Raw genomic sequence first — 16,274 nt, 5'->3', positions numbered from 1 at the left:
TCTTTGCTTTAATGCTTGTGAATTTGAAATTTCTAATCATTCTTTTCTCAAGAAAATCCAAGGTACAGCGTTAAGAAACGGCCAAGTGGTGTGTGGTTGAAGTTAAACCTACCTGCGTCTCATTGCTGTTTTCTACCAAAATCGATAATCTTATTAGACTTTGAAATGATAATTACAAACGCTTTGCTCCTGTGCCAAATCCCCTTTAGTTGGCTTACCATCTATTCTCAAGTAGACAGAAAATTATAACTATGCAGCTATTGGTAGTTAGACGTAACAATTTCGTCAGCAACAGGCCCACTTTCAATAACGACTATATCAACGTAAAGCTATTGAATTGTCAAACTTCAGGATTTAGGTTGCAACATTGTTTCGATGAAGCTGTTTATATTAATTTCCGCTTTACTTTTTTGGTTGGAGTATGGAAGTTGTACAATTCAAAAAGGTAAAAATAAGAGCAGTAATTTGATGTAAAGCAAATCTACAATTTAGACGATATTTGTCCATGTTTATTAGCCACAAATAAACTTGCTTGACGAAACCATTGGTTTTTAAACACAACTCAATAAACTCCTATTTCGTAAAGTCGAAAAAGTGGACAAATGTTAATATAAAACTCTATGATTTGTTTAAAGAAGATATATGCAAATATGTGTAGCACCAAATATATTGAATGATATATAAATACGAAAGATGTGGAAATTTGTTGCTAAACACAAATGCACGGAGATTAACTTTACTGGTTGTTTTAACTCGCAGGGAGTGGAACCTATTCAACGAGAATTTTGGGACAAGATATGAGGATTCGCTTTAATGAACCATTTTCTGATCCACCAATTGTTTACGCCTGGGCCAGAGGAAACATTGCAGAAAGGTACAAAAATGTACTCACGTTGTCACTCAACAAACAAATTTCCAATCATTAAATGGTTTCCAAGGTTCCGAATCAATCTTCTAAACGTAGGAAATACAACATTTATTGCAAGAGTCACAGGAATAAATCGCAACACAACCAGTAACACGTTCATAGTTTACTGGTCGGCAAGAACACACCAGAAAGGTTGAGTATACGAATATTGAACGCAACGATGGATTTATGTTTTCCAAATCTATTTTTATCCATTAAATAACTATCACAGACAAAGCAACGACACTCGGAGATGTACAAAACGCTCCAAATGTTTCTATTGGGATCCCGATATCAGCGTTTGCACCAACACTCACCAAGACAAGACCCAACACATATGCTGTTTTTGGAAGAGAGGTTTACACCTCGCAACTTTACAGACTCCTCGACGAAAACACGTAATTCATACATTTGTTAACATGCAAATTAAACAAATCAACATCACTTCTGTCAACAACTCTATCATAAATATTACTTATCAAAATTAAAGAAGGTATTTAATATTTTTGTGCCAGGCAAGGACCGGGAAGATTTTTACAAACAATTTTAATTAGAAAATTATAGCAAATACGCAAAAAACAGAAACCGTTTGTTGCATAGCAATTTTCCGATAAAAGAAACCACCGCACCACATATGACCCTCGAAGTTACCGTGCGATGTGACACCTTTTACATTGATGGCAGCGTTGGACCATTTTATGGCTTAAAAAAGATGTTGGTTTTAGCCAGAAAAATTGTGTCTTCCGGAACACCGCTTGAGTTTTTGGTGCGTATATGTAAGAAACACATTTGTCTATTAATCTGTTCTGTAGAGAATATTTTGCTTCTGTAACACAACCATCTCCACTTTAAACATGGCTTCTTTAAGCCAAATCTGTAACAATATTCTTTTCTTGTCAGGCCGCACAACGTTGTGTAGCAGGATTAAGTTGCAGGAAACCAGTCAAAGCAGCCATCAACACTAACGGAAAAAATAACCAAAAAGCTGTATCGGGTACAACGGTGAACATAAAAGCATACGAAGTCCACGGAAAAATTAAAATTATTTTGCAAGTAAGCAAACAATGCGGATGATGTTGATGTTGTAAAATGTCATCAATATTTTCACCTTTTACATGTACAAGTGTTTTAATTGTCGTTATATGTCGTGTTGTCTCCGCCGTCATCATGCTCACAAAGAAGCTCCATGTCCATTTATTTTAACTTGTTTCTGATTTTTCGTTATGACTATGCATGCTGCCGAATGATGTCATTTTACTAGACATAACGCTATTATATGTGCTTAAAATAATCATTTTTATCAAAAGCAATGCGGAGGTTGCTATTTTACCTCACTTAGTTCAAGCTCAAAATATATTAGGGATCCAACAGCATGCCTTCCCAAGATGGCGGAGACGGATTTACTGGAGAAAATGGTGCAAGAGGATCCAATGTCATCTGCACACGTAGCTTGTGTTACAAACACATGAAATTTCGACAAGGTAATGTCCTATCTGGTCTGTTCACTTGACCGAATCACGAAAAAAGTGTACGCTTCGATTTGCGTTTCCTTTCGTCCGATACAAAAGCATGAAGTGTTTTAGATGTGTGGCCAACACAGATGGTTGTGCATGGAGCCGGGGAAAAGGCTTTTGAATATTGGTCTGTCAAAAATCTTGATAACCATTCCTGTTTAGGTAAAACGTTTAAAAGGTATTAAAAATACTTTTAGGTGGTAAAGGGTCACGTGGCCAACTAGGTGGCAATGGTCGCAAAGGTGGGGCGTCACTTGCTGGAGGAGATGCCGGAAATATCGTGTTTTACGGTAAACATATATCTGGTTCTGTACACTTGACCCAACGTCCAGGAAAGGCAGGGCGCCCGGGCGAACACGGTTATGGAGGACTTGGCGGGTAAAGTATTTACATCAAGCAGCACAAAACCAACTGCAACAATTACTTTTGGTTTATGAAATACACATTATTAGAAAATTTGGTGCTCCCGGTTGTGGTTGCACATGTGTGAACAAGTTCGTTCCATCGTGTGGTATTTTGGGTTGCTACGGAAACAGGCTACAGTATGACAGTGACTGTCCGCCCAATAATCCCGTGGGTCCAAGACTGCCAGGCGGCAAGAATGGATTTTTAATCTATGACATTCCAACAGTGGTAGGTGCCAACATCATGGGTTACTTACAAAAAAATACAATTTTATATGGCTTAGGTTGTTGAGATATTAGTAAAACAACGTGAAACAGTTAATTCAAACTAAATAGTTTTCAGTAATTGCGTTTCTTTTGTGGTGCATTGATAAACATTTGTTAATTTGAACGTGCGCTACCATTGCGAAAAATAACAACTAATATCGTCTAATATACGCAGGGAAGTCAAGGATCGACAGGTTTCACTGATTTGAGAAAGGTCAATTCACTAAAGCGGTGGTTTACTGGTGATGAGGAACTGTTATGGATGATAGAAAGAGAAGGAGAAATGCTGTTTCAACGAAATAACAATACAGCAGCAAAAGAAAAATTGGACTTCGTTATAGAAATGGCAAATGATACAAGCTTAGTGTATCGACGGGTAAAATCTTAACAAAATTTGTTTAAATTTGTAAGAATTTACATGGAAATTTGTACCAAGAGTAATCCATCAGTTTGCTACAATGCAAAATTCAACTTGCATTTAAGACAAACAAAAAATAACTATATTCAGGCCAGCGAAATTACGAGGTATATTGAACAAGGGTTTGATTTCTATGGAAATTCGAAATACTACGCTCCAGACAGGTACTGGAAATCCTTGCAGAAACGCACAAAGGAACTAATTAATGTTGGAAAGCAGTTGGAATCCTCCTATAACAACGTTTTAAGTTCTGTAAGTTAAAAAGGAATGTGTAAGTGCAACATATGCGGTAAAATAATCATACCCGAACATTTGCAATTTGTTCAATTAATAGTGCGGAAGACTTATAGGCGATTTTTTTTACTTAACAGATCGATCAAAATCTGATCTCATTGACAGTAGTTTCAAGCATAATGGAAGAAGTGTACACGACAAATACACTCACGCTTCAGTTCCGACAACACGAGTTAAAGAAACAGATGAATTTTTACCGAAAAGCTCTCAAAAACATTGAACAAACTATGAAGCAGCAGTTGATTATAATCAAACGTTTGGCAAAAGTGGTTTTAGTCGAGGCGGTATGTTTCGCAGTTAATTAAAACACAGTAGTTTAAAATAAAAAATACTTCGACGTCTTGATAGACAAATGACCAACAACCAAGCATACTAGAAATTCTTTCCTCAATTGTTGGAATATTTTTGAGTGGTTTCAAAAAAGATCCAGTTGGTGTTTACGACAAATCAGCCCGGGTAAGATTTTGAACTTAACTTTTAGTACATGCATTTATTTACTCTTTTGTATTACAGTTCATTAAATCTATGAGTGAAAAACATTGTCAACTTCCTTTTACTGTTCATCTACAGACCACATTGGAATCGAAGTACATCCTTTTACATTTTATAAACAAACGATATTTCATAACCTGTCATATTTTCACAGTCTTCATTTTGCTTTTCATTTCCGAGCAACTTTAAAAAAAATCGATTACAGCAGCTTGGATGCATCGGCCGTTCCCACAATAATGAAAAGCAATTTAGCTAAAAATAAAGGAAAAATTATTCAAGAACTTCATTGCATTTACAAAGAAACCAGTTCGCAAAACGTAAATCTTGATTTAACTAGAGAATCTTATACGTGATGAAACCAGACCTTTCTTGCAATGCAGGCACTGACCTTAGACCGAACTCTGAATGATTTATTTCGGGATGGATCGTTTCGAATTGAAATCATTGAAAAGCTTATTAACATGGATGCTCAAATGAAAGTACAGAAAAAGGCTTGCTTTTTTACATTTTATGGTCAAATTTTTACAAGATTTACTTGATTCTCAGCAAATCGGTTACAACCAAAAGGTCTTGGAAGAGACACGAAACGCGACGAACGAAAAACAGGAGGCCGCATTAAAAAACATTCCAATGGAAACGAAATGTTACTGGAGTGACTTGTTATTAAAGTATATTGAATGAAATTTATTTAGAATAAATACAAAGAATATTCTTTCCAAGTATAACAGAACGTTTTCTCTGACAGTTTGTACCAGCAGCACGAAAACCTGATAATGGAATCGATTTACGAACTTTCTAAATCCTACCAATTCGAAACTTTATGGGACTTTGGGGCACAGGAAATATTTTTACGGAAATTTAGTGGCAAGGTATGAGTGTAATACGCATTTCCTATTTCTATCAAAACTGTTTGTACTAAGAATTGAAAATTACCGCAGAATGTGGTTTTAAATGCTGGAAGATTGAACGGAATGTTTCAGTTGCACAGAATCTATCGACGACTGCAAAAACAAAGAAACAAATTTTTAACATATGCGTCTACATACGCCGGCCCATCTTCCCATATTTTTATAGCTAATTGGAAAATAACACAGGTACTTCGGAAAAATTCCTGGTCTATTAAAAATTACTATCCAGACAATTCCAAATGGCAAATTTAACTATTTACAAGTTATCCCATCCGGCGGTCATCAACAAACTTCGCTCGACTGGGCGGACCACATTTACTTTGGATATTGATCCTAACGACCCAATGACAACACGATGCGGAAACTGTTACAACGGGAGGCTGATCGGACTCTACATAGAAATTATTGGTGACCCGCAGCCCGAAAACGTACCAACTAAGTACGTGATCACCGTTACTTAATCAATTAATCTAACGCCAATTCATGACAGAACTTACGTGCTGATATCACACCAGGGAGATTCCCGGTTTTTGCTTCCTCTTCGGGATGGTAATATTACTGCGGTAAACTTCCAACAAACTCCGGAAAAAGCAAAATCTGGAAAAATATTGTCGTTTGACTCGTCCCAATTTGTTGCTGATAGGGTTGACGACGATCTGGACACAGCACTGGATGACATGTTTGCTGACCATGTATGGCAAAGTTCCCGCAGATGTTTCAATCTTAAACAGCCTAATTTTTTTTGACAGGAGTACCAATATTGCCAACACGACACCTTGAACTTTGCTGGAGCGAAACCTTGCAAAAGTCCATACGCAACATACATCTTAACTGTACCCAAATCCAATAACTACGTTTGCCCAACAGACTACAGTGTTTCTGTATCTGGTTACAACTGTCAAAGCTACGACTACTCCAGGTTGGCTACTGGGTGCCTTGAGTTATATGTATTAGTTATTCTCTCTAATTCAAACAAAAACACAACATGTTAATCAATGTTCATACGCACTTAAATGTTATTTATCAGAGAATACTTGCATCGCTTTATCAATTTTGTACTTAAGGTTGAACGAAATAAGAATTTATGCAAAGGTCAGATCTTGGAGTAACTACCCACCTGACCCAAAAGCTGCAAGGTGATTTTGGAGAAAACGTTTATCCAACATCATTAATAATATACCCCAAATATTTTGATGCAGACGATTGACCAAAAAACAACGTCGACGTCAATAAGGATGATAACTAATGCTCGAAGAGATGTAACAACAGTAAAATTTCTCATTTTTTCACTAATGTTTAAATGACTAATATAGTTTTGTATATAAAAAAGAATCCATGAAACAAAATTAGAATATTGCAATCAAAACCGTATTCAGTTTTTGTGCAACTTCGCCCATGTTGTTTGGAAAATCTCATCTGTATAAATGTGTGTCTTTTGCGTGCGATGAAATCGATAAAATGGTGAGAAACTATAAAAGAAATTGGGATGATTCGTAACATTCATTCAAAAATTGTAGCTCACATTGTCATGTCTAAGAGCGCTATTTTTCATGTACACTTTCTCTTGTATTTTGTTGTGGATTTCTGTCTAGGAGAAAGCACTAAATGTTTGTACTGATTTCTCTTGCATCTGTATTTGGTGATTTTGGTTGTTATATTGTTTAATTGTAGTTGTTACCTTTGTGCATGTTTACCATCTTTCTTTGACTATATCAATGTCATAACCACCAATCATGTAGTTCTTCTTACGATTAATTAACTTGCTTAATTTAGGCGAAACCGAAAATTGTTGTGTGGAAACAATATTAGTGGCTCGGTAAAGAGCAGTGAAATTTATACAGCCAGTGTGCACAGCATGTTCTGTTTACACATTTCTATGTTCATCAACAAATTGAAACAGAGGCGTGGGAATGTCGCCTATACTCGTTTACTTAGTTAAATGCAAATGAGCTTTGATTCATTCATCCCAACATTGACAGGATTTGATTTGCTTCATCTGTGACTGAAACTTTCGATCGTATAACAGTTTACCATCAAACATTAACAACACATGTAGGTAATATGTTTGAAAGTCGAGGTTGTTAAAATATTGGATTTAAATTTGTTTGCGTTTTTGTGAGTTTCTGTATCTTTTTAAATGGATTTCGAAAGCACATAAACTGACGATGCCATTTCGGCTAAATTTATATATTTCTGTGTTGTTTCGAAATTAAAGATTGCACTGACCCTGACCATCAATCAGTCTTTGCGAGTAATTTTGGTTATCTGAAAAGATAGGGTAGATCCGTCGGTACATTGTTTTACCAGACGTGAGTTTTCTTGACCAGGCAGGAGCGACCCGTATATAAATTGTTGGTTGTCGCCACGGAGTCACTGCGGAACACCCGCTGCCAGTTATACTTAACGAAGCGCAACATCTCGATCACGTCACTCCATGTATTTGAAATTTAATGAAGCGAATGGTGCGTGTCAACAACAGACGCGTCGCCTTCTGTGGGGGAAATTGTTTTTATCCCAGACGCGTTGGTCGGGAGGAGTAAATGTAGTATTCTGACTCGAAAGAGTGCGCATTGTAGAACCAACAACTATGTAGAAAAAAATTCAACAATCGTCATGTGTGAATATGGATGAGGTTTCTGTAAACATAAAAACAGCTTTGTTAGATCTTGTACAATTCATAAACATTGTAATGTGTAAGTATAGTTGGGATATTACGGCTAAATCATTTTTGCACTTCGGGAATGGAATATAGCATTGTATTTCAAAAGTAAATAAAACAGAAAAGTGTACGAGGCACTGCTATAGAGAGGGCAACGGGAACTTTTTGCAGTCTGTGTGACTGAAGCGATTTATCACACGAGTGTGGCGCAATGTCGTTGAGGAGAAAATCATCTAACAGTTCTGGACGATTTCAGAAAAACTTACGAAGTCTCGGTTGCAATCCAGGCAATGTGACACACAAGTGCGTTCAACCTTGGCATAACCACTTGATTTAAAGCAGAAATGTCTCAGTTGAAATAAGTCATATGATTAGGTGCCGTAAACAGCAATGTTGTTTGTAATATTCCAGCTTTAAGGCCAACAACAGATAGAGTTAAAAATTTTTAAGATTAATGTAATATTCCTCCACCTGTAACAGTCAAGGATATCTGATAATGCAGTGGTTACTCTTAATTGCGTTTTACTTCTTGCTGAACGTTGGATGGTGTAAAGTTGAGACAGGTACAAACTCTACAATTTCGTCTGTTCAATTACTGCATAATAAAATGCATGTATCTCAATTATTTTCTCTTTTGTGCAGGAAGTTGCAATTTAACAACAGATTTCCTTGGTACAAAACAACAATATGAATTCCGAAAAACGTTTTCAGAACCCCCTGTTGTTTACGCATGGGCTAGAGGGCATGCAGCAGAAAGGTATTTTTTTGACGCTTAGTAGATTATGCAACATTTATTTATCGCGAAAAAATTTTGATCGTCGATATGTGAAATAATTCGTTTTTAGATTTCAGGTGGAGGTCCAGGAGATAAACAACGATCACTTTTTTGCAACAATTATGAGAAAAAGTCAAGACAAAATCAGTAACTCAATGAGGTTGTATTGGACTGCAAGAGATGATGTAAAAGGTTTGTATTTATTGAAACAAAACTCAATATTAACTAACACATAACTGTTAACTGAGCTATGTTAAATAGACAAACAAACTGTTCTCGGTGACGCTCAAAGCAGCATAAATGTTTCAATGGGAGTACCGATGGCAGCATTTGCACCAACTCTTACCGAAACATCCACTGACGTTTACGACGTGTTTGGAAGAGACGTTTATACGACACAACTCTACCGACTACTCGACCAAAACACGTAATCAATTTAACCGACACACACGAAATTCAACAGTGCAAGTGTTTTTGCAGGAATGGTTCGGATCGTAAACACCATTACCATAAATGAAGACAAACAACTTTTTATTTTGTATTTGTTAAAACATATATTATTCGAGGTTTTAATAATAGGATGAAAAATCATGACCTGTTTGCATGCTGAAAATGATTGTATGAAGTAAACACATTAGTGTCTTAACTTATGCAGAAATTTTCCAGCATACCAAACTATTTTACGACAAATGACAATTCAAGTAAATGTTCGTTGTGACACATTTTACATCGACGGCAGCGCGGAACCTTTTTATGGCATCCTAAGGATGAGCATTCGAGCAAGGAAGGTAGTTTCGGATGGAACGACACTTGTTTTCAAGGTGTTTTGTTTTTCGAATTTGTAGACTTTAAAAATACCTTGTGGTGGCGAATATGTCATTTGTGTTTGCTTGATTTTGTGACAGTTATAACAGCGAATTTGCAGGCATCTGCACGATGTACGAGGGACATTGATTGCAATGAGCCTGCCAAAGCTGAATTAAATACGCGCGGAAGGAATAATCAACAGGGCATCTCTGGGACAAATTTAGAGGTGTTCGCGTACAAAGTGCAAGGAATGGTGCGAATCATTTTGCAGGTAAACAGCAAAACAAACAGGGACGTTGGCTGAATCAGCTAGTGTCCTTTGAATTATTTTTTTCTTTGCGATTTAATTTTCTGCTACAAATGCGTCCCAACGCGCGAAAACACAATATCACGTTACTGTCCTGCTGTTTTCGTCGCCGCGAAGGTATGCAACAGGCGCCGCGCGGATTCGTATCTTGTTGTTGATACCTTAGTGGTGGCTTTCATTCTGGTGTCTTAACAATGAATGTCAACAGCGCTAAAATGAGAGAACTCAGCAGGTCCCCACCTATCATAAATCGATTCAGGAATGTCGACTTTGAACCTATGAATAGTTGAACTTTGGATCCAAATGCGTCCTCAGCCACAGTTGTGTAGCATCATCTTGACAACTCGATCGTCTTCGGTAAACGCGTTTCTCGTCTAAAAAGTAAAAACTTAAAACACTCGACAAATCTTTCGACCTTTGGATCGCAGACAAAATTTGTAATCGGTCTTTGTTCGCAAAATTTGACGAGGGACCTGACCAAGAAAGTCCAACGTATATTTACATCGATGACGTTGTCTTCACGTGATACAAAAGTCGATTGGGTAAAGGTAGATCCCGCAGTCGTTGCAGCTTCATGATTGTTCTTGTAAGGCGTTTTCCTTCAAGAAAAGTTCATTGCACATACAAACCAAATATAATTACACTTAACAAAAAATTTAAATATACGGCAGTTCTCCTCCTAACAAAAGTTAATCCTCAAACTCGCATCTATGTGGCGGTTGCCGACTACCACGTGGAAGTCTCGTTCTACATATGGGAACGACCGTCAAACACAAAATCATTGCGAATTACTCTTATCATAAACGTTTTTTCTAGATATGTCAAATTAGTGATTAACCTGAAGCCTCCCAACAATTTTTACAGTCAATACGCACAAAACAGTGCCCAATGATTTTTTCTACGACGTGGCCATAGTTTGAGGCTGCCGCACAATCTGCACTTTGCTTGGAATACAGATTTGCTACTAGTTTTAGCCACCAATAACTTTTGTATGATGGTATTGTCTTTGCCAAAATTTCACCGTAGTTATCAAGAGTTGTTACATTGGTGAAATTTGCATTCGTTTATTTTTTTGTGGATATTGATAGATTTTTTGTGGTTGTGGAGATTTATAGGTGATTAAACTGATGTAGGGCTCAAACAGCACGGCTGCTCAGAACGGAGGAGATGGGGAGAGGGGAAAAGATGGTGAGAATGGTAAAAGGCGTTTGTGCCACAAATGGGACTGTCGCACAAACCACCGACGAAGAATATTTTCCGGTATGGTTATTATAAAAGTTTCAAATCTCATGAGTTTTTTTATATTTGGCACCAATTATACAAACAAGCCATATTTTTTATTTCCTAACCATTCCTTCACCTACTGTAGATGGTGTGAAAAATTGAAGTTCATATTTGTGTATTGACGTACGTAAGTGATCGCGATTGGAGCTTTGGTGTTGTTGCAACTTCACATTGTTACTGAATGGTATCACAATTACCACTATTGGCCAACTTCAGGACACAACGGAACACTCGGCACAAAGGGGCGGAACGGTCGAAAAGGTGGAGATTCGATATATCCCGGCGGAGATTCAGGAAATTTTCTGATGTACATTCGACACATAGACGGTTTTGTACATTTAACCCAAATCCCTGGAAAAGCTGGGCACCCAGCAGAACACGGCTACGGAGGAGCTGGGGGGTTAGGTTTATTATTATATTGTCATCCTATTTATAGTGCTCGACAATAATAATATTTTACACTAAATAAAAGTTATCGACACTGTTTTTTAACACTTATAATGTTCAAGGAAAAATGGTATTCCTGGATGTGGATGCAGATGCATAAAGCATTCCAAGGTTTGTGACGCTTGCATGTGGGGTTCATTTACAACATACGAAAGTATTCCTGACTGTCACCACCGTACAAGTGTTCCTCAACAACAGCTTGGTGGAAATGATGGGTTTAGAGTACACGACATACAAACAGTGGTAAGGTATAGAACACCCAGAATGAACCCTTAGTTATTCTTTCTATTGTTCGCATTCACTGCATGAGGCAAAATTGTTGTTTTTCTTGTCACGAGCATGGCAACTACACTAGTTTCTATAGGGTTTGTGTGTGCGTTAGTTTTTCTGTGCAACCTCAGTTAGCATAACTGAGTACTCCTATTTTGATTGAAGTTACCTTTGTGAAAATGTACATGAACAAATTCAGTAATACATCTTGTACATTTCCAGGGACCACATGGATCAATAGGTACCGCTAGTGTAAGTGTAGTCGATTCCGTAACGCCGTGGTTTATTCAAGACACTGAACTCTTGTGGATGATCGAAAGAGAAGGTGAAATGCTATTTAGGAGAAATAACAACAAAGATTCCACACAAATATTTGACTTCATTTTGGAAGTGACAAATGAAACAAGCTTGGTGTATCAACGGGTAACATTGTTAATTTGTTTGGTAACACTATATTGTTTTGCCAAAGTTGCGTTTAAAACGCGTTTATTGGACGTTTAATTCTTCATACGTCCGATTTTTCAATGGGTCATAGGTATTGGCCAACATTAAAGACTGCAAAACGTGAATCATTTAGTAAACTTCAAATCCATACATAGTCACTTGCTGCAAAATATTTTTATACATTTAGGCACGCGAAATTTCAAGATATATTGAACAAGGCTTTGATTTTTATGGCAACTCGAAACACTACGTTCCTGACAAATATTGGACATACTTGCAGAAACGTACTAAGGAACTGCTCGCGGTCGGGCAAAATTTGGAATCCTCCTACAACACCATGTTTAGTGCAGTAAGATTTTAAATAGGACGTGATAAACCTTATTTTTATTTCCCACATCCACAAGAATTTGTTTCAATATGTACAGAGTAGGGTTATTACGCGGCAATTAAGTATAGCCAAATAAGCCTACAGCTATAGCTTCCTTTGTATAGCCTGAACCTAAATAACATGTTAAGATTTCTCATCCCCATGCTGTCGTGATTGCAGGAATTTATCCACTTACATTAAATGCGTCCAATCGAGTTAAATAGAACAATTTTTCATAGATTAATCAAAATGTCAACTCTTTCAAAACAATTTCACGTACATTGGATGACGTGTATTCCACAAATGAACCCATGCTTCAGTTTCGGCGGCAAGAGCTGAAGGAAATGTTCACTTTTCACCGCAAAGCGCTCAAAAACATTGAGACAACGATGAAACAACAACTGATTGTTGTCAAGCGATTGACAAAATTGGTTTTAGGCAAGGTGCTGAATTTGGCTTGGGAAAAAGCATATGCGTAGGGAAGGAAAAATTATAGGGAGGTAAAATAAGGTTTTTGTTTGACAGACAAACAACCACAAAGCAAAGCTGGGTAACTTTCTTGCTTCAACTGTCGCACTATTTCTCAGTATTCTTGCAAAGAATCCAGTCGCGGCCTTTGATAAATCAGTAAAAGTATGCTTATCCATGGCGCAGTTGCTCACATCGTTCTAATTATATGTTATTTTTAGATGATAGGAGTCATGAATGAAAAACATTGCCAAGTGCCTTTTATTGGTCATCTGCAATCCACTTTAAAATCAAAGTACCTTTTAAATGATTTGATGTTTTGGCTAAAAAAAATCGTAATCAATTGTGTTTTATAGCCTTGAATTTGCATTTAATTTTCGGGCCACCTCAAAAGGATATGATTACAGCGGTTTAAATGCATCAGCTGTTCCAACAATAATGAAAAGCAATTTGGCTAAAAATAGGGGAAAAATTATTCAGGAACTTCATTGCATTTACAAACAAACCAGCTCGCAAAACGTAAATTCTTGTCAAAAGGTAAATAATATGTGTGTTTACTTGATTACGTTTATTGTATAGGCACTGACCTTGGATCGAGTTCTCAACGATTTTTTTCGGGATGGAGCGTTTCGTATTGAACTTATAGAGAAATTGATAAACATGGATGCCCAAATGAAAGTACGAGCTAACGTATTGTGGTTAGATCTGAGCACTATAATATTCTTAACTGGCTGTATCTTCACACAGCAAATTACCTACGATCAACAGTGTTTAGAAGAGGCACGAAACTTAACCAACCAGAAATTTAAAGCTGCAGTGAGAAACCTTCCAATGACGTCAAAATATTATTGGAGCGACTTGATGTTAAAGTATGTCCAATAAAAATGAGTTTAAAGCTACATACGGTCAAAAATAAAGAGAAATAAGCTGCTCACTGTGTCACTATTTTGACCTATCAGTGTTCGTGCCTAACGGTATATCAAGTCACCACGACATGTAATTGTAACGTATAACCTGCTTGTCACAATCACCTCTTCAGCCGCCTGGCTGCAACGATGGGGCCTGATAGGTCGAAACAGGGGCATCGTCTGCAGCTCTAAAATAAACAACGAAAAATCTTTCTGTGGTTTTTCCTCCAACAGTTCTTACCAGCAACATGAAAACCTGATAATGGAATCGATTTATCAACTTTCAAAATCTTACCAATTCGAAACCTTGTGGAAGTTTGACGCGTTAGAAATATTTTCACAGAAATTTAGCGACAAGGTAAATATTTTCGAACACACTTTGTGCGCTAACAACGCTAATTCATTTGCAGAATGTGGTTTTAAACGCTGGAAGATTGAACGGAATGTATCAGTTAAACAAAATTTATCGACGGCTGAGAAAATACAGACACAAATTTTTGACTTATACCGCTGCCTACAGTGGTCCATCATCCCATATTTTTATCTCCTGCTGGAAACTCACCCAGGTATAGTCGAAAATATGCAAAAAGTTTGAAGTTGAAAATTATTGCAAATTGCAATTCTGCCCACCGTGTAACAGGCATCCCATCCGGCGGTCATCAGCAAACTTCGGTCGACTGGGCAAACCACATTTACTTTAGATATTGATCCCAACGACCCAATGACAACACGATGCGGAAACTGCTACAATGGGCGGTTGATCGGACTCTACATAGAAATCATAGGGGATCCACAACCCGAAAGCGTACCAACAAGGTTGGTAACAAATTTGGAAAGAATATTTTCGCAACAAATGAAAACACTTTCATCTTAGAACTTACGTGCTGGTATCACACCAGGGAGATTCCCGGTTTTTGCTACCTCTTCGGGATGGTAATATCACTGCGGTAAACTTTCAACAAACTCCGGAAAAAGCGAATTCTGGAAAAATAATGTCGTTTGACTCGTCCCAATTGGTTGCTAACAGTGATAACAATCTTACCGCCATGTTAGAGGACAAATTTTCTGAGCAAGTATGCAAATATTTCTCTTCTACTTGTCATGTTTTTTTGTTACATTTTTCTTGAACAGGAGTACCAGTATTGCTTGCACGACCCCGAAAACTTCGCTGGTGCTAAACCGTGCAAAAGCCCATATGCAACATACATCTTAACTGTCCCCAAATCAAGTGACTATGTTTGCCCTGGAGACCAACAAACAACTTTGTCTGGTGTTAACTGTCGAAGCTACGACTATTCGAGGTATTGTGTATTGTTTTCACTGGCAAAACATCAATGATTTTGTTTTTGAAATTTTAGCTTTAATTGATCGATTCTGTGAATCAGTCCTAGTTGAAACACAAGGGCCGTAACGACTTCCACGACTTTGTACAGAAAACACTTCCCGAAACATATCTATTGACATCGCTTTATTTGTTATAGGTTGAACGAAATAAGAATTTATGCCAAGGTTATGTCTTGGAGCAACTACCCACCTGACCCAAGAGATGCAAGGTAAATTTCTTGACTTATGTTTTCTTGCTATTATATACAACAAACGGCACGTTGACTCGCAGACGATTGACTGACAAACTTCGTCGGAATTTCAAGCTGCAATAAAGTTATTGGATGTTTTCCATACAATTGTGCAGAACATGTAACAAAGTGACAAACAACAAACTGACAAATCATTTACTATACCTCTGATATTGCAAAAGATGCTAAAAAAACAATGTAATCTATGCTAAATAATGAGTGAAACTGTCGTCACTATCACGGCTTGCTGTGCTCGAACCGTTAAAATATCAATATACATGATTTATTGGGAACTTTTCTTTTTATTTTGTGTATTTTATCATTTTTGCTCTTGCTTTGTTTTCTTTGAAAATATCGTAAATGCAATGCTTGGTGTTTTGTCTTGTACGATCATTTTACAATTTTAAATATTTTTTTTTTAAATTTGTTATTCATTGAAATTTGCAGCATGCATCATGCAGTTTTAGCATACGGAAGTCATCAACGGTCAAGTGACCCTTACATCCCTGAAGTAATACATCCAATAGTTGCCAATAGTAACTTCCGCCTGGGCGACCGACAAAAACGCGCAGAGCGTACACAAATTGATTTTGCATGCAATGCAGCCCGACAAGAAACAACATTGATTCATAGCAGATTGTTTGTAACAATTAAATATCACATTTCGGCGTTAAATTTGCTCTATCTGAAAATCCTTGCTTCTTCCATGCAAATTACAGACTATGTTTGAGTTTACGTTCGAGCGATAAGTTTGAGAACA

General features: G+C 37.2%; 2 protein-coding genes across 5 annotated transcripts; both read left to right on the top strand.

The window, feature by feature from the left end:
- The first annotated feature begins 355 nt into the window (after positions 1 to 355).
- On the top strand, positions 356 to 7,290 carry LOC145895040 (uncharacterized). The gene is made up of 24 exons (XM_082983786.1): positions 356 to 445; positions 760 to 874; positions 939 to 1,060; positions 1,140 to 1,305; positions 1,508 to 1,673; positions 1,808 to 1,960; positions 2,268 to 2,388; positions 2,619 to 2,799; positions 2,874 to 3,054; positions 3,268 to 3,468; positions 3,601 to 3,762; positions 3,882 to 4,088; positions 4,153 to 4,260; positions 4,318 to 4,391; positions 4,451 to 4,613; positions 4,677 to 4,775; positions 4,843 to 4,964; positions 5,042 to 5,165; positions 5,235 to 5,390; positions 5,468 to 5,643; positions 5,695 to 5,896; positions 5,954 to 6,123; positions 6,269 to 6,340; positions 6,404 to 7,290. The coding sequence occupies exons 1-24, from the start codon at positions 376 to 378 to the stop codon at positions 6,435 to 6,437; spliced, it is 3,345 nt and encodes a 1,114-aa protein (XP_082839912.1). The 5' UTR covers positions 356 to 375; the 3' UTR covers positions 6,438 to 7,290.
- A 990-nt stretch (positions 7,291 to 8,280) lies between these two features.
- LOC145894009 (uncharacterized) lies at positions 8,281 to 16,249 on the top strand. Of its 4 annotated transcripts, none has more exons than XM_082982438.1 (24): positions 8,281 to 8,426; positions 8,506 to 8,620; positions 8,709 to 8,830; positions 8,900 to 9,065; positions 9,294 to 9,459; positions 9,564 to 9,716; positions 10,886 to 11,012; positions 11,253 to 11,436; positions 11,546 to 11,726; positions 11,976 to 12,176; positions 12,385 to 12,546; positions 12,804 to 13,007; positions 13,090 to 13,197; positions 13,254 to 13,327; positions 13,389 to 13,551; positions 13,612 to 13,710; positions 13,780 to 13,901; positions 14,175 to 14,298; positions 14,351 to 14,506; positions 14,581 to 14,756; positions 14,815 to 15,013; positions 15,072 to 15,241; positions 15,422 to 15,493; positions 15,962 to 16,249. In XM_082982438.1, exons 1-24 carry the CDS (start codon positions 8,360 to 8,362, stop codon positions 16,242 to 16,244), a joined length of 3,594 nt encoding a protein of 1,197 aa, XP_082838564.1. In that variant the 5' UTR covers positions 8,281 to 8,359; the 3' UTR covers positions 16,245 to 16,249. The 4 variants fall into 4 exon arrangements, with proteins under 4 accessions (XP_082838564.1, XP_082838565.1, XP_082838566.1 ...); XM_082982439.1 differs by having other exon boundaries at positions 15,556 to 16,105; XM_082982440.1 differs by lacking the exons at positions 13,090 to 13,197; positions 13,254 to 13,327; positions 13,389 to 13,551.
- Positions 16,250 to 16,274: the final 25 nt, after the last annotated feature.

This window comes from Ascidia mentula, chromosome 3, assembly GCF_947561715.1.
Source record: "Ascidia mentula chromosome 3, kaAscMent1.1, whole genome shotgun sequence".
Lineage (NCBI taxonomy): Eukaryota > Metazoa > Chordata > Ascidiacea > Phlebobranchia > Ascidiidae > Ascidia > Ascidia mentula.
The sequence above is the reverse complement of the archived record's forward strand: the minus strand, read 5'-3'. Positions and strand labels throughout refer to the sequence as shown.

What these genes read in the sequence shown, in the direction of transcription:
- LOC145894009 (XM_082982438.1), top strand. Translation starts at nt 8,360, where the DNA reads ATGCAGTGGTTACTCTTAATTGCGTTTTACTTCTTGCTGAACGTTGGA. An exon ending in AGAGGGCATGCAGCAGAAAG is followed by an intron (nt 8,621 to 8,708) that starts GTATTTTTTTGA and finishes ATTCGTTTTTAG; the next exon opens with ATTTCAGGTGGAGGTCCAGG. An exon ending in ACAACACCATGTTTAGTGCA is followed by an intron (nt 12,547 to 12,803) that starts GTAAGATTTTAA and finishes AATTTTTCATAG; the next exon opens with ATTAATCAAAATGTCAACTC.
- LOC145895040 (XM_082983786.1), top strand. Translation starts at nt 376, where the DNA reads ATGAAGCTGTTTATATTAATTTCCGCTTTACTTTTTTGGTTGGAGTAT. An exon ending in AAATTAAAATTATTTTGCAA is followed by an intron (nt 1,961 to 2,267) that starts GTAAGCAAACAA and finishes AAAATATATTAG; the next exon opens with GGATCCAACAGCATGCCTTC. An exon ending in GGTTATGGAGGACTTGGCGG is followed by an intron (nt 2,800 to 2,873) that starts GTAAAGTATTTA and finishes ACACATTATTAG; the next exon opens with AAAATTTGGTGCTCCCGGTT.